This window comes from Megalopta genalis, chromosome 2, assembly GCF_051020955.1.
Source record: "Megalopta genalis isolate 19385.01 chromosome 2, iyMegGena1_principal, whole genome shotgun sequence".
Classification (NCBI taxonomy): domain Eukaryota; kingdom Metazoa; phylum Arthropoda; class Insecta; order Hymenoptera; family Halictidae; genus Megalopta; species Megalopta genalis.
Window position 1 is genome coordinate 25,194,761 of NC_135014.1, and position 16,258 is coordinate 25,211,018.

At 41.3% G+C, this 16,258-nt stretch overlaps 1 protein-coding gene across 2 annotated transcripts in view; it reads left to right on the plus strand.

Moving 5' to 3' along the window:
* Tmtc2 (Transmembrane O-mannosyltransferase targeting cadherins 2) overlaps positions 1 to 16,258 on the plus strand; it is a 553,554-nt gene that overhangs the window by 310,209 nt on the left and 227,087 nt on the right. For both annotated transcript variants that reach the window (XM_033470689.2, XM_076518848.1), the window contains exon 5: positions 2,572 to 2,686. In XM_033470689.2, coding sequence (XP_033326580.1) covers positions 2,572 to 2,686 — 115 coding nt within the window. The remainder of the gene's footprint in view (positions 1 to 2,571; positions 2,687 to 16,258) is intronic.

Consider the following 16,258-nt stretch of genomic DNA (forward strand, 5'->3'; position numbering starts at 1 on the left):
ATTCGAAAGTTCATCTTGCGATTAGTGACTCAGCCTGTTTGCCAACGCCGGTCGCATTACTCATCCGACACGTCGAAACGACGGAGTTCCGGCGGTGCGCCCCTGCACGTCCACCCCCGACTCCATTTGTTAGAAAAAGTACACTTGTTCCGATACTAAGATGACAATACACGTGTCAGAGTATTCTTGATACATTTAATATATACAATTAATATAATTTATTAATTGTATATTTATTATATATATATTATAAATTTATTAATTGTAATAATGTAATATAATGTATTAATAAATACATAATAAATGTTTCGCAATCCGAAAGTGGCGGGTTCCTCAGGTTATTTGAAGCAACTTCTTCCTTTACAAAAATGTTCTCCGAGGCACCGTTAACGAGTTATTAACGAAAAACAGTGACCAATGAGAGGCGAGCTCAGCTGGCGCGAGGCGGCCGAGCCAATGAGCGGAACTGGGCTTCGTGCGCTGGTTGACTGGCCCGCCTCGCGTCAGCCATACTCGATTCTTATTGGTCACTGTTTTTCGTTAATAACTCGTTAACGGTGCCTCGGAGAACATTTTTGTAAAGGAAAAAGTTGCTTCAAATGATCTGAGGAACCCGCCATTTCCGGATTGCGAGACATTTTTGGGACCACCTGTATAATTTGTTTTCATTAAAGAAAACATTTAAATTTAAAAAAGATTGAATTTTTGGAAAAGGTAAACATTTTCTGCTCTGTCTTCAGCCTTCTCGTCGCGATCGTAGATCGACGAGATGCATTTGTAAATGATTCGTAGGTTATGTGACTCTCACCCTGTACATCATTTTGTTTCTCGGTACCACGAACAATGGGTTTCGATCGAATGTTTTCTACCAGGAGAAATACATACATTAGAAATGCTCGAATAAATGTATTTTAATAACAGTTTTCGAACGATAAAGTTGCATGCGATGTTGGAATCAATGCTTTCGGCGATAGTTTTCGGGCATTAAAGTCGCATAAAATGTTCAGCGTCCGGGCAACTTAAGCTTGAATTTGTAGAAGATCGAGATGAAACTTTTACGAGCAGTAAAAGTTGACCTCCTTCTGAGGACAGTGCAATTCTACTAGTTTCGAGATGTCAGATAGTGGACTGGGTCTTTATATTATTTTTATTGTACTTTTAAAGGTGAAATAGGACGTGCAAGAGTCTATAATTTCTCGCGTTTCCTGTTTTCGTCTTCTTATATTAGTGATGCCTGAAGAAAGAAGATTTAAACATAGAAAATAATTAATAGTTTAGTACTTCATAAATTGAAGTATATTATTACTTGATGAATTTAATTATATTATATTATATTATATTATTATGTTATATTGTATTATATTATATTATATTATATTATATTATATTATATTATATTATATTATATTATATTATATTATATTATATTATATTATATTATATTATATTATATTATATTATATTATATTATATTATATTATATTATATTATATTATATTATATTATATTATATTATATTATATTATATTATATTATATTATATTATATTATATTATATTATTACTTAATATAACTGAAAATATTTAACAGCATTACTGTTAATATTAACAGTAATATTAATATTACCTGTTGAATTGAAATATATTACTACTTAATAAATTGAAGTATATTACTACTTGATTAATTAAATCAAATAGATATTATTATAATAACAATTCCAATGTATCATACTGAAATTAGTTTCAATGAACGATAATAAATTCCATGCTCAATATAAATATATATAATTATAAAAAAAACAATGAGACACTATCTAAATGAATTAGACGAATTAGTCAACCAAAGATTACATGTTTTATAATGTTTAATAATAATAATCATGTACAATTGTATTGGGTCAATACTGTACAGTAAAAAACAATCCTTTGAATTAAAAGAAACAATTTACAAACATTTACAGTTCACAAGCTTACATCGAGAAAAAATTAAACTACAACTACATTTAACTTTCACCTAATTACATTCAATAAACAATTTCACATTCTGAAAAGAATTCGTCAAGATTTCAAATTGGACTCCCTTTCGAAAAAAAAAAATGAAAAAAAGGAACAAGCATACCGTGTTTCGAGAATTTCCAGTTCAACGTTTCGGATCCGAGTCTCGCGAATCTAAGAATCAGTATCCCGACGCGTCTCCGCTAAAAACGAGGATCGTTCGTAGCGCAACAGCTTAAACGCTGTTGCCGGATATTCCGGCAGGTCCTTGCCGATTTGTTAATCCTCGCCGGGACGGATAAACGACGGGTAAAAACCTCGGCGGTGCAGCGAATCCGCGCGCAACCGGAGAATCTCCTTTGAGTCGAAGAACGCCGACCCTCTGACGAGAGTCGCAAACGCGCCGATCCGGCCGGCTTAAGGCGAATCGAATTAGCAGGTGCTTTGCGCTAGCCCGCCCAACCCCCAGCCCCCTTTGCCACCCTGTTCCCTCGTTTCCCTTGCCTTCAGCTGTCCGCTGTTTTTCGCGCAACCGTTCGCCGTTGTGTAACGAGTGGTCCCGTTGTGATTGTTGCAGCTTATGGTAATTTGGGCAGCGTCCTGAGCGCGCAGGGACGCGTCGCGGAGGCGGAGGAAGCGTTTGTCCAGGCGCTCAGCTATCGACCGAACATGGCGGACGTGCACTACAATCTGTAAGTACCGCTGACGTTGTTCCGATAATCCACTTTGTTTCTGCAACCGTTTTTCTACGGTCTGCGATCCCGAGCTTCGCGTGATAAATTAGTCATTTCGAGCTCTGTCACCGATCGCCGGCGATCCAACGATCCCCCGACGCTGAAACCCTTTCGTTTTTGATCTTCTGCGGAGGGTGGAACGATATTTCTACGAGCTCGCTCTGTCAATGTTGACGCTTTGTTTACCGGAAACCCTTTGCCGTATTATTTTCTTCATAATTGAAACGAATAGAGGCTTTTCGATTTTAATCATTTTTTCGCAGAAAAAGAAATATACATTTATCGCGTGCCCACGTTAATTCTAATGCTTAAATATTGACGCGAATAGAACAGAATCGTGTTCCGAGTTAAAATAATTAATTATAGCTTATCATAATTTCGGAGAAGAATTTTTTTTTAATTAAAGCTTGGAACCTCTCCTTTGAAAAATGCAGAGGTTACTTTGAAGTCCTGTAACTTCGCGAGAAAAAATCGCAGACGCGTTTCTCTTATTTTGTAAATTAAAGAGGAAGGATCGAGCTTCGTTTAATTGCAAATGGAGTCCCGGTAAACAATTTTACGGAGCCCGTGCATTTCGTCGAACTTGGCAATTTTCAGTATGGAAAACATGGCCTGGTGTTTAAAGGGTTACAACGGTGACGATGCGTCAAACTCGAAATCGAGATACAGCGTCTTAAAGTAGATGTTTCAAACTTTAATTTGAAATCAAGATCATTATCCTACGATGATTTTTCGCGCAGTTATCGTCGGTCGAAGTTGGCCAATTTTGATCGAACATTTTTCTATGCTGAAATATTTGTATACGTTTATGCACTTGTTACGGTTTAATATGATCGACTATAAATTTCGGAAATTATAACAATTGAAGAATGTTTCTGAAACCTATTCGATTATCTGTAATTCTAATTTTCTGCGTTCTGATATCATTGCGGTGTACGCGGCGATCGATACAATAAATTCTCCGAAATTGTCGCCCAGTTTATAAACGAAAATGGGCAACTTGGGAAGAGGGGATACGATTATGCGAGTCTCGCGGCTCGTTTTATATTTGTCGATTGTCAACAACCATAAAAATGAGTCGCGAGGCTCGAATAATCGTATCTCCTCTCCCAAAGTTGTCCTTTTTTGTGTACAAGCTGTGCGACAATTCGAGAAAATTTGCTGCATTTTCGTAAGAACCAAACCTCCCCGCCTCGTTCGACTCGTCGAACGTCAGTCCGGCCAGTTCCCATGTAAGTAGGATATTTTCTTACCGAGTCGCTTGGCGGGATCTTCAAATCCCCGCCTAAGCATTCGGATCTCGTAAAAACTCGGTACAACGATCGTCGAATCTCGCCGATGCGATCCCGCGGCTTAATTCGGCGCCGCGGCTTAAAACTCAGAAGTCGGATCGCAATTAACATCCGTTCGCAGGCCAGTGGCGTCGCGCAGCTGTCCCGAGTTTTTCTCATCTCGGCTAATACAGCGAACGAACGTTCAACCAGGGTTCAGGGACGGCTGTCGAATTTGCGTAATCCGCGGGCAAAGCGCCGCCGCTTCGCTCCGCAAATCTCGCGAGCGATGAACCCGTTTCTGACTTAAGCAGCTGACTGAGACGTCGACGTCTTGAGACGGTCGACCGTGGAACGTTCTATACGCGTTGGACGCGTTTATACCGATCTAATGGAAAATAACGCTCTCGTTTTCTTTAAGCGATTTCCAAACGTTGGATTAGATCTCAAGATACTCCCTAAAGCTCCGTAGGTCATGCAGAAAAATTCTGATTCTTCTAAAAAGGTCGTTAGACCGTCCAGAAAAATCTTGGAACCCCTGGAAAGGTCGTAGGTCGTGCAGAAAAATTCCAGTACTTCTAAAGAGATCGTGGGGCTGGCAAAAAAAATCCTGACATCTCCAAAGAGATCGTAGGGCTTGCAGAAAAATTCTGATAGTTCGGAAAATATCGTAGAAGTTGCAAAAAAATCCTGAAATCACTAGAAAGATCGTAGATTGAGCAGAAAAATTCGGATACTTCTAAAAAGATCATAGGGCTTGCAGAAATATCCTGACACCTCCAAAGAGATCGTAAGGATTGCAGAAAAATCGTGACACCTCCAAAGAGATCGTAGGGCATGCAGAAAAATTCTGGAAGCTCTGAGAACATCGTAGAAGTTGCAGAAAAATCTTGAAACCGCTGGGAAGGTCGTAGATCGTGCAGAAAAATTCTGATACTTCTAAAAAGATCGTAGAGCTTGCAGAAAAATTCTGACACCTCCAAAGAGATCGTAGGAGTTGCAGAAAAATCCTGACACCTCCAAAGAGATCGTAGGGCATGCAGAAAAATTTTGGAAGCTCTGAGAACATCGTAGAAGTTACAAAAAAATCTCGAAACCACTGGGAAGATCGTAAAATTTGCAGAAAAATTCTGATAGCTCCGGAAACATCGTATAAGTCGCAAAAAAATTCTGAAACCACTGGAACAATCGTAGATCGTGCAGAAAAATTCGTACGTTCCTAAAAAGATCGTAGGTCTAGCAGAAAAATTCCAGTAGCTCCGAGAACATCGTAGAAATCGCAAAAAAAATCCCGAAACCGCTGGAGAGATCGTAAAATTTGCAGAAAAATTCTGCCAGCTCTGAGAACATCGTAGAACTCGCAAAGAGAATCCGGAAACCGCTCTGTTAAATGTTCGCCTTTCCCGGAAGAAAATTGAAATTTTTTCGACATTTTCATAGGTACGTGAAATTAACTGCAACGCGTTCGCGTCCGTAGCGGGCGATCGTCAGCGAAAAAGTCGAACCCGCTTGAATAAAGGTGGATATCCACCGGGTATCCACGGAAAATCGGCGCACGGCAAAAGGAATTGCCTCGATTGTCACGGGGTGCTGGGCGTTCCGAGCGTTCCGTATTAACGGGCGAAAGTGCCTGCAGCGATATCCGGATGCTTCGACAGAGACTCCATTTGCGGGGGATATGATACGCGACTGTGGTCAGTGATAACACATCGGCTCTAGAGATTATTAATTTCCCTCGTGTGAAACGATTTTCACCCTGTCTGGCGGTTTTATTCGACGCTCCGACTTCACGCCTGAGCCGATCACCCTCCCGCATTGTGCGCCGTTATTCCGCTATCGCTGTACGAAACCGCTGACATTTAACTCCGGTGATAACGAAACGTCATAGCGACAATTTTAGATGATCGCGACGCTATCGCGACCGCAAAATCCTAAAAAATGTCACAAAATTAGAGAAAAATCGTCGGGTCTTGTTCAACGAAATAAAAGTCGCGAAGCAAGCTTGTAACGCATCGATTGCTTCTTCGACGTTCGCGCCACTTGCAAATCTGTATAAAATTAAGACATTATAATTAGAGTATAATATAGAATTATAAGAGAGAATCAATGTTTAGAAATTAAATTTCGAACAATTCTGTCACCCACGTATGGCTGACGCGGCGGTCAAAGTGTTAACAGAGTTCGATTAAAACTGCGTTTTGTGAAGGAAGAAAAATTCGCGAAAATCTGCAGATCGAGGCTGATCGACGAGAAGAAAAATAATCGAGCAGAACAAGGGCCACGCGTTGCTGAGGAAAAAGTTGGAGATTTCTGTTCTATTCGACTTGATTCGAGCGACTTAATTTAAAGCGGGGAGATCTCCTCATTCGGAGGGCCAAGTGTTAAGAAATCGTTTCCGCGACTATAAAGATAGCGCGCATCTCTGGCTTCGACCTTGATTTCTCAGCTCGCCGGATCGCCTTCGCGATGTTTCGACCTCGGACCGGACCCGGAAGCTGGTGCTGGTCCAAGCCGCCTTGTCGGCTCTCGCCTCTTACGGACGTGGCCGGTTTTCTCCTAGATAATGGATAACCACGTTGCGCTGAGTGCGAGCATGAGTGTGTTGTAGGTAGAGCGGCTTATCGCAAACTCGCAGAGGGATGCCCAGCGGCGGCTTATCGACTCACCTGGCTTGACAGGCGCCCACGTCCTCCTCGAACCGACCCGGAGAGGATCGGAAGATGATGTCCGTTGATTGGAAGCCCGGAGAGACTTGTGCCGGTTCTCCAGCGAACGGGTTTTCTCGGCCGAGGTCGGAAAGAATTCCGTCGGGAAACGTTAATTCTGCTCGTTTTTACGTTACATTTTTGTTTTATTAAGAAATAAACGACGTCGAAGTTGTACAAAATTTCGAATCGAATCGTTTTGTTCATAAATGAACAATATAGAAGTAGGACAAAATTTGGAATCAAATCTTTTTATCCAAAAATAAACGTCGAAATTTTAGATCAAATCTTTCTATTCGAAAGTGAACGACAAAATTTTAAATCAAATCTTTTCGTTCAAAAATGAACAGCGTACAAGCACAACAAAATTTGGGGTCAAATCTTTTTATTCAGAAATAAATAGCATGCAAGTGCAACAAAATTGTGAATCAGATCTTTTTATTCAAGAATAAATAGCATGCAAGTGCAACAAAATTTTGAATCAGATCTTTTTATTCAGAAATAAACAACATACAAGTGCAACAAAATTTTGAATCAAGTATTTTTATCCAAAAACGTACAAGTACAATAAAATTAAAAATTAAATCATTTGATTCAAAAATAAACGAAATGAAAGTAAAAATATTTAAAATTGAATCTTTTTATTAAAAAATAAACGATATAGAAGTGTACAAAAATTTAGAATGTCTTATTCGATAACTACGAAGTTAATTATGCCAGAAAACAAACAATTAGAATGTTGCCTCCCTTTAGCGAAAACAGTGATCAATTGAACCATTGAACGGTGCATTTTGCCTCTCCCCCGGCAAAAACATCGTCGAAACATTAAAATCCGCTTTTCGATCTTCTCGCCGAAGCGTCGTCGAATTAAAATCGTAGAACAGCGTCTTTCAACCCCTTCGACGAGAGCAGTATTAAATACAAGGTGGCAGCTCGCCGCGCAAGAAACCGCAGCACATCTATCTGTTTCGCCGTGTTGGCGTCCAGGCGATAGCCCGTGGACCTCTCTCTCTCTCTCTCTCTCTCTCTCTCTCTCTCTCTCTTGGTTTTTCCTTGGAGCGAGTCCCTGCGATTAATAAAACGAGCCTCGGATGGTATAGTCGCGGCCAGCAAGGCCGGGCCGCGATCTAACTTCATAAAATTTCACGCCGCGAACACGGCCGTGGCGAAACGTTATTACGATCCATTTCGCGGAAGGAACTTTTTAGCCGGCGTGTACGCCGGAGAAGAAATTGCCTGGGCCACTCGGATAACCCGGATTCATTCTTCGTGGCTATCGACCCCGCCAATGAAAGGAAGCGTATCGTGTGTGGCCATTATCGCCTGCTTCTGGCTTACGCCCCCGGTATCTTTCATTTTAGACGGTAGACCTGGGGGAAACTTGATTTCGCCACGGGAAATTGCCTCGAGGATTTTTCAGCGGGCCGATTATCAAGCCTTTTTTTACCCCCAAGTTCCCAGGCTCCTCGTTGTCGATCTTGACGCTGTCTTCTTGGAACATTTATCTGATCCGCACGCTGAACGAATAGCGTGCATCGCGCATCGTTGAATTAATTACCCCTTTTAATTCAACCCCTTGCCGTAGTTCGAGGTGTGCGACTCGTTGTGAACATTTTTAGCAACGATTTATTCTGTCCTTTAAAATTGCAATCCGATTCTAATCTTTTATCATCGATGTTTAAGCAGTCGAGTAAATTTAGGCACACGATAAGCATTAATTTTCTTTCCCTTCTAAGAAATTATTGCAATCGAAGGATTTTTAATCGCAGTAACTGCGAAGAAAGTGGTAAATCAAGGGGTTGATAGTTTGAGTTTTTATCTTCGAAGCAGAAATTACTGCTTTTAATGGTAATATCAGTGTCTCTGATCAGCGTAGATTTCTCTTTGAACTGGAGTAATTGCGATAATGGATCTATTATACCACACACACACACACGCGCGCGCACACACTTTTGTTAATTGATGTATTTTTCTTTCTTTTTTTTGAGTTACTATGCTTAAATTATTCTATTTCTGTCTCTGTGAAGACTAAGGGGTTTTGTCACCCCTTCTATAATTAGGGGTGCTAAAAATTGTAATAGTATAAAATTATAAAAATCACCTATGTAGTAATTACACTGCAGATCTTTATGAAAAATGAGTATTGCGTTCAACTACATAGAATAAGGGTTAAATAAACAAATTCAAAACAATCTTCTTTTATTTAATGAGTTAATTTAATGAGTTCAAATTAGTACACCAATAGCACTTAGTTTCTTTTAGGTTATGTCAATCAGTTCTATTAAGTGATGTATTTTTCTTTCTTTTTTTGTCTTACTATCTTTATATTATTCTATTTTTATCTCTATTAAGACTGAGAGGTTTTTTCAACCCTTCTATAATAACGAGTGATACAAATTATAAAATTATCAAATTATATAAATCACATGTACAATAATTACACCGCAGATCTTTCTGAAAAATGAGTACTGCGTTCAACTGCATAGTACAAGGGCTAAATAAAAAAGTATCTGTTCTTATATTTAATGATTAAATTTAATGAGTACAAATTAGTACACCGATATCATCAATTTCTTTCAAGTAAATATCACTAAACCAACATCCTTCGCTCTTTTCCCAACTTAAGATCAGTGCACCAACATTCCTCGCCTCTCCGAAGCCAAAATTAGTCCACAAAAAAATTCTTATTCACGTCATCGTTCAAAATTCCAACCACCATGTTTACCGCGACCGCGTAAAATCCGCGGTCCAACAGCGCGACGCGACAGTTCGAAATGCCCCGACGATTTCCGTAAAATCGAAAACTCGAAACTACCCTTCGCGCTGACTATCAGCCAGAAAAATCTGCAGAAAACTGCTCGATCTATCCGCGCGCGCGTCGCGCTCGGAATCGAATCGTCCTCGCGACTCGTCCTCGCGATATTCTAACGAAACTCGAAAATCCGGTGAAACTTGTTACGCCGATTTCCCTACCGAAAATTCGCAGAAAGTTGTCGGATCCTATCCACGTACGCGTCTCGGTCGGGGATCGAGGCGTTCGCACGCCGCCGCCGCCGTCGCGTCGGTCTGTCGGTCGTTCCACGAATCCATTATCCGAGATCTAGCGGCGGCGTCGCCGATAGGAACGTGTGGCGTCTGTCGTGACTACGGCTCGATACCTTGAATACGGGAGGAACACGCCGGTGTTCGAGAACGTGTCGGGGCCGGTCGTAACGTGTCGAGCACGATTCCGCGACGGTTTCTGTTGTCGCGAGATCTGCCGGAACACGCGAAAGAAACGGCCGCGCGCGCGATAACAACGGGGTGCGTTGTCCCTTCGACAGAGCGGATCGATGCTCGTGACACGAACGACACACACCGGGCTCCCTTGTTCTCGGCGGGACATCGCGGGACTCGTACGCCTACGGGCTTTGCGGTGCCCTAACTCCTCCGACACCGTTGCGAAACTGCCGGCTGAATCGAGCCTTCGGCACCTTAGGGTTGCTCATGCTCGCCGGCAGATTAGATATCCGGCCCGTTGCCTCTGCGACACTTTTCTTGTTCATTTGGGAATTCGCGGTGTTCCCATTGTAGCTCGAATTCGTTGTTATCGGAGCGTGGTTATTGTTTACGCGAAATCTACATTGTCTGCGAGAGAATTGCAAGACGTATGAGCGCGTAAATGCGGACCATAATTGTTTCTTAAATCATTTTGATAAGTTTTAATCGAGATAGCTCAACGTCTTCTCGTTTCTATTGTTCTACTGATTGTTTTAGTGATCGATCTCGTGTTAAACTGTAGTATCATTTTGTTAACAGGTACGATAATTTGAACGGTAATGACATTATTTTTTAGACTACGCTTTGTTGAAACGGTTGCTGTATTTGGATAATTATAATACTATTGTTGTTTAGACTATATTTTATTGGAAGTGTCACTTTATTTAAACGATGATACTATTATTACTACACTTTGTTTGAACAGTGACATTATTTAGACAATAACTGTATTGTTATTTCCATTAAACTTTATTGAAACAGTTGCTTTATTTAGACAATATACTACTATCATTATTTAGAATAATTATTTAGATACTATTATTAGACAATATTTTATTTAAACAGTGCCATTATTTAGGCAACAATTGTATTATTATTTAGACTACACTTTATTGAAACAGCTACTTTATTTAGACAGCAATACTATTATTATTTAGACTGCATTTTATTCAGACAGTAATACTATTATTATTTAAAGAACACTATTGAAACAACTATTTCATTTAGACAATAATACTATCATTAATTAGACAACACTTTATTCAAACAGTTACTTCATTTATTTGAACGGTTCAATTATTTTTCCACCGTTCTATCATTTTCGTAACGACGACAATCCTGAACATTTTAAAAAAAAAAAAACAACGCGAACATGTGCAAGCTATTTAAGCAAAATTCGTCGAGAAAATTTTGCAGAATCGTCGCCACTGTACGTCAACAAGAATCCGTTATCGCGCAGGCATTGTTCCATGAAACGTACGACTGTAAACGTGTAAACGGAACGAAGTTTCTCTATGAAACGACTATGATCCTGATCCCTCGTGTAACCGTAGTCGTAGCAGCACGGGCAACAGCCCGCAACAAGCCCGAACATCGCGCTATCTCCTGAGCATAGTAGCTATAGCCTAACCGGTATCGTTCCCCGGACCCTTGGAAGACTGATGACGGGTTTAGCGAAGGAGGACGGACGGCTGTTGATTTATTAAAACCCGGACCCGGACCGATCGTAAGTCATCCGCCGATGGGCGACGGTGAATGGAAAATTGATTAGTCGACTGGACCGTCGTCGACGACGACGACGACGACGACGACGACGATCCTAGGAAAGAAGCTTGTCCCGTTACGCTCGCTCGAGACTGCTGTCCGATTATGTAGCACTTAGGTAATGATGTCGCGGGATCGATAGGTAATTAACAGATGCTCGGTCGCTCCGCAGGAGGATGTTTTAATCACACTGGACGTCGTTGCAAAAAACCGGGAGACAGAGAGAGAGAGAGAGAGAGAGAGAGAGAGAGAGAGAGAGAGAGAGAGAGAGGGAAAAAGAGAGAGAGTAGATTAAAAAATAATTGCCATCGCAAAGCGGCGACGAAGGAGCTTACGAGGAACGATGAATCGCTCAGTCGATGAATAATTACCAGACTGCGGATCTTCGTGTAAAAGCAAAATTGTTGCGGTTGTTGCACGACACGGAACCTAATCATAATTTATTTCTTGTGTTGATGGTACTCGGATGGCGGATACGTTGCTCTTGACACGGAGTATAAATATAATTATTTGATAATTGGACCGCGGATTTTTGGGCGAAATAAAAATGTCTCGATGCGGTCGTAAGCAACAGAAATTAAATAAAAATAAACTGCTTGTGTTAATAATTGTGAGCAGTTGTAAATAGCGTGGCGATTTTATTTAACACTAGATTGCCGGTGCAAGTCAATTCGACTCATTTACGATTTTATTGCTATAAAAATATATATATAGAAAAACTTAAATAATTTTTCTTTAAAATATGTGTTCGTTTTTAATAGAATCGCAAGTTCACATGTCAGCTGATTCTCGTCACAATTGTACAAAATTCACGGTCTAATCATTGCAACTAGAAATTAAGAGAAACCTGCGAACCGCGGATTCGATAATATTAATTTAATAATTATAAATTGAAATAACAATTCGAAAATATTATTTTAGTTCCGTCACAACTCCTTAGAATATAATCGAGAAAAGAAATGCAGTGTAATTTCTACGTCCTGCAAATTAACGAAGACAATTTTTATTTAGCATGAAAATCGGTCCGCCATTACCGTTCCTAAATTCTTGGAATCTGCCTCCAGCTGCACATACTACTCGCCGATATCTCTCGCAAACGCATAAAATCCGCAGTCTAATAATCGCCAGATGCGAAGCGACGTACGGTTGCCGGCGCGAAGCGCGCGCTTTATTAAAACCGCGAAAGGAGAGCCGTTCGCGAGGCGGCGAGGGGGGCGGGAGGGTGTAGACGGGGGAGCAAAATAAAAAAGCAGGAGTGACAGGAACGAGAGTGCCGGGCAAAATGGACAAGGCAAAGAGTATCCGTGACACGTTAATTAAGCGGCGGGCGAGAATTATTGGCCGTTTCACAGTGGAGCCGATGCGCCGGATCCGCCAATGGCGGTAATTACCTGCCGGCAAATAGAATCAGTCGGTTCGACGGTGAAATTGACGCCGGGCTCAAAGAAAGGGTTTAATTGTCGTCGCGACGACCGGAAGTGCGACGCCGACGTCGCGCGACGTAAACCAAGCACGTTCGATTTCGTCCTCGCGAAATTGAACGGCGCGGCGAAAGAAAAGGGCCGGTGAAAGTGGAGGACGAGGGTGCTGGCTGTGCCGGGCCCCTTTGATATCGTCGGCGGACTTGCGAAGGGACAGTATCGTCGAGAAAAAGTCGGATAACGGAGCCGGTTACTGTGGTGCAGCCAATTACCGTTACTCTTGTTTATTTTCAGGCTTAATTAACTTTATATTTATCGTGCGAGGCGTGGCAATTTTGTTGTCACTTAAATCGAATTTAAGTAAAACGATCGACGAGTAATGAACGCGAAGAAATATCGTTGAATTAATTTTCGCGGATTTTATGCATCCGTGTGGCAAAAATAAGAGAAATACGGAACATTGAATCAACTGAAAAATTCAACAATATTTATTATTATTATTATTATTATTATTATTATTATTATTATTATTATTATTGTTGTTGTTGTTGCAAGTTTATTTATTTTAGCGTGGTCACATTAATTGCGGGGTCATTAGTAACCGCACGCGGTTTACAATTAACTATATACAAATTCTATACACAAATTTACTATAAAGAATATTCTAAATTATATAATTAAAATTTATATGGACACGAGAGTAACTATAACAGGAAGCTATAACGAGTCATACAGATTGATGGTCGTCACGTTGTTTTCAACGGCATTAAAATCATCAAAAGAAAAAGGGCATTATCGTCGCAACAATTTCCGTACAACACCTTTATTTTGCATAAAGATTCGCCAGCGATTGAACGCGCGGAATAAAATAGATCGACGGGCAAGCGGGACGTGGCGAGGGTCGAAGGGCAGCCCGAAGTGCAACGAAAAGTGCACTCGAGTGTTTTGACAACTGCGCCGGGCGAATTGCTCGGTCGAGCGTCGCCATCTTGGCGAAGAAGCTCCGCCCACGGCGGAGCCGCTAACGAAATCAAACTTCGCGATCCAAAGGAATTAATTTGCTTATTGTCCCGATGAAATTGACGCGAAACGAGCCTCGCGACGAGCACGCTAATTGGAGCTCGTCGCGCGCCGCTTCTCTCGCCCTTTGAGAATCATCGTCAGCCCATTTTGCGTCCTGCCGCCCTTCGCCTACATAGTCGCGCGTCCGCCCCGCGAACTTCGTTAAACGGGGACAAAATTGTATTTGTTTTGTTTTATACGATGGCGTCTTTGAGCGCAGGCTCGAGTGCCCCGGAAACTGTTCTTAAACAGTCGTCGTCGGCGTCGATTCAAACGTCGGATAGATGGGGCCCGGTTCCGGCGACGATTTTACGGATCGCGAGCCGCGGAACTCGCTGGAAATAATGGTCTCCTCTCTCTCTCTCTCTCTCACTCTCTCTCTCTCTCTCTCTCTCTCCCTCTCTCTCTCTCTCTCTCTCTTACGAAACGATTCAAAGGACTTGCATAACTTGTTTGCGAGAAACTGCATGCTTGATGCCGCGTACACAGCACCGATTGCGAAATATCGGACGCGAGAGATGCGATACAGAATGAAAATTGCGAGAACGATTTTATGGGGCAAACGCGATGGATACGTCGATCGAATGTCGACGGTCCTGCACTTATGGTTGGATAGATTTTTAAAACACAGGGAAACATTCGTCTTTTAAAGCTCTCTGGTTCAACAATGTTTTTATCTTAGTTTGAGCCAAAGAAATCCCCTAGCAGGCGAACATCATTTTTTTACTTTGCAATTAGACAGTTTGGGAACAGTCTGTCAAGGTTATATTTTGTATAAAAATGTCGTGATTTGGTAATTATTTAAATAATATACTGTTAATATCGTTATTATCATCATCGACTGTTTAAAAAACTGTGTAATTATCAAGTTGATAGTAAAACAAGAACATTATTATGTTAATAAAGTTTGTGTTTTAATTTTCCTCGATTGTTCGGTGGTTGCCGCGCTAAAATAAATAAACTTATAATAATAATAATAATAATAATAAATATTGGCGAATTTTTCAGCTGATTCAATGCTCCATATTTCTCTTACTTTTTCCCATAAATGCATAAAATCCGCTGAAATTAATTAAACAATATTTCTTCGTGAATCGAATTTAAATAAACAAAGTTTGACATGTCTTGCACGACATAAATGTAAAGTGAATTAAGCTCGAAAATGAAAGCAAAAATTGCTTTCGCAATTTCTAGATCATTCGATATAACGTCTACTTGCTTACTTAATAGCAATAAAATATTTTGTTGCTCGTAAACCCATAACACAAGTGATCTCCAAAACGTAGCAAACGAGAGTACGCTTCTGTTATAACAATTACATAAAGTAACGTGACAAGAAGGTGACAAATCACATGCCAGATAAATTAAAAAATGAATAAAATGAAAAAGTATCGCGTGAATCACGTATCGAATAAATGAAAAGATCAATAAATAAAAAAGTATCGCACAAATCCCACGCATACAGGTCGAATACGAATTAAAAGAGAGAATGAAAAGAACTGAAAGAATTAAAAGATACTGGCAGCATGATTCTCGTGCGACTGCAATCGTCGAGAAGGGAAATAAATGTCTACGCGCAGCTGCTGCCGTCTCGGAATTAGCGCGGACGTGTTGTTTACTTCGCGGAAAAATCCGCGATCTGGCGATCGCTGAATAGTGGGAACGATTAGCGACACGTGCGAGGAGATCGAGCAACGGGTATCAAAGCGTCAAGTGAATTGTCGCGGAAACAAAGGGAGATAATTGGCTGAGAGGAAAGCAACAGATAACTGTCAGAAACCGAAACACGACGACGTCGTCGTCGTCGTCTTCGTCGTCTTCGTCGTCGTCGCGGAATTGGCCCGCGTTACTTACAATATACCCATTAGGTTGACAAATGGATGCTCGACGAATAACTGACACTGAAAGCAGCTACTTTCGACTGTATCAACTACCCGGCACCGGCTCCTGCAAATTTATGCGCGGCGCCCGAAGTGAATGTAACGTCGCTGCGACGCGAAACTATGGCGATAAACCCTCGAACGACTCGCGGCGGAACTTATATTCCGTTTAGCCTGTGTTCCCGGTAATTTGAACGCACTTTGAACTCGTTTACCCCGAATATTGCGACACCGTCGAGCATCATATAAATTAAAGTCTGCCCCCGGCTAATGGAGGCCCACGGTCTGCAAAAATACTCGGGCGCGTATTACTGCTGGGCGCGCCTCTCTCTCTCTCTCTCTCTCTCTCTCTCTCTCTCTCTCTCTCTCTCTCTGTGTGTTTCTCCGT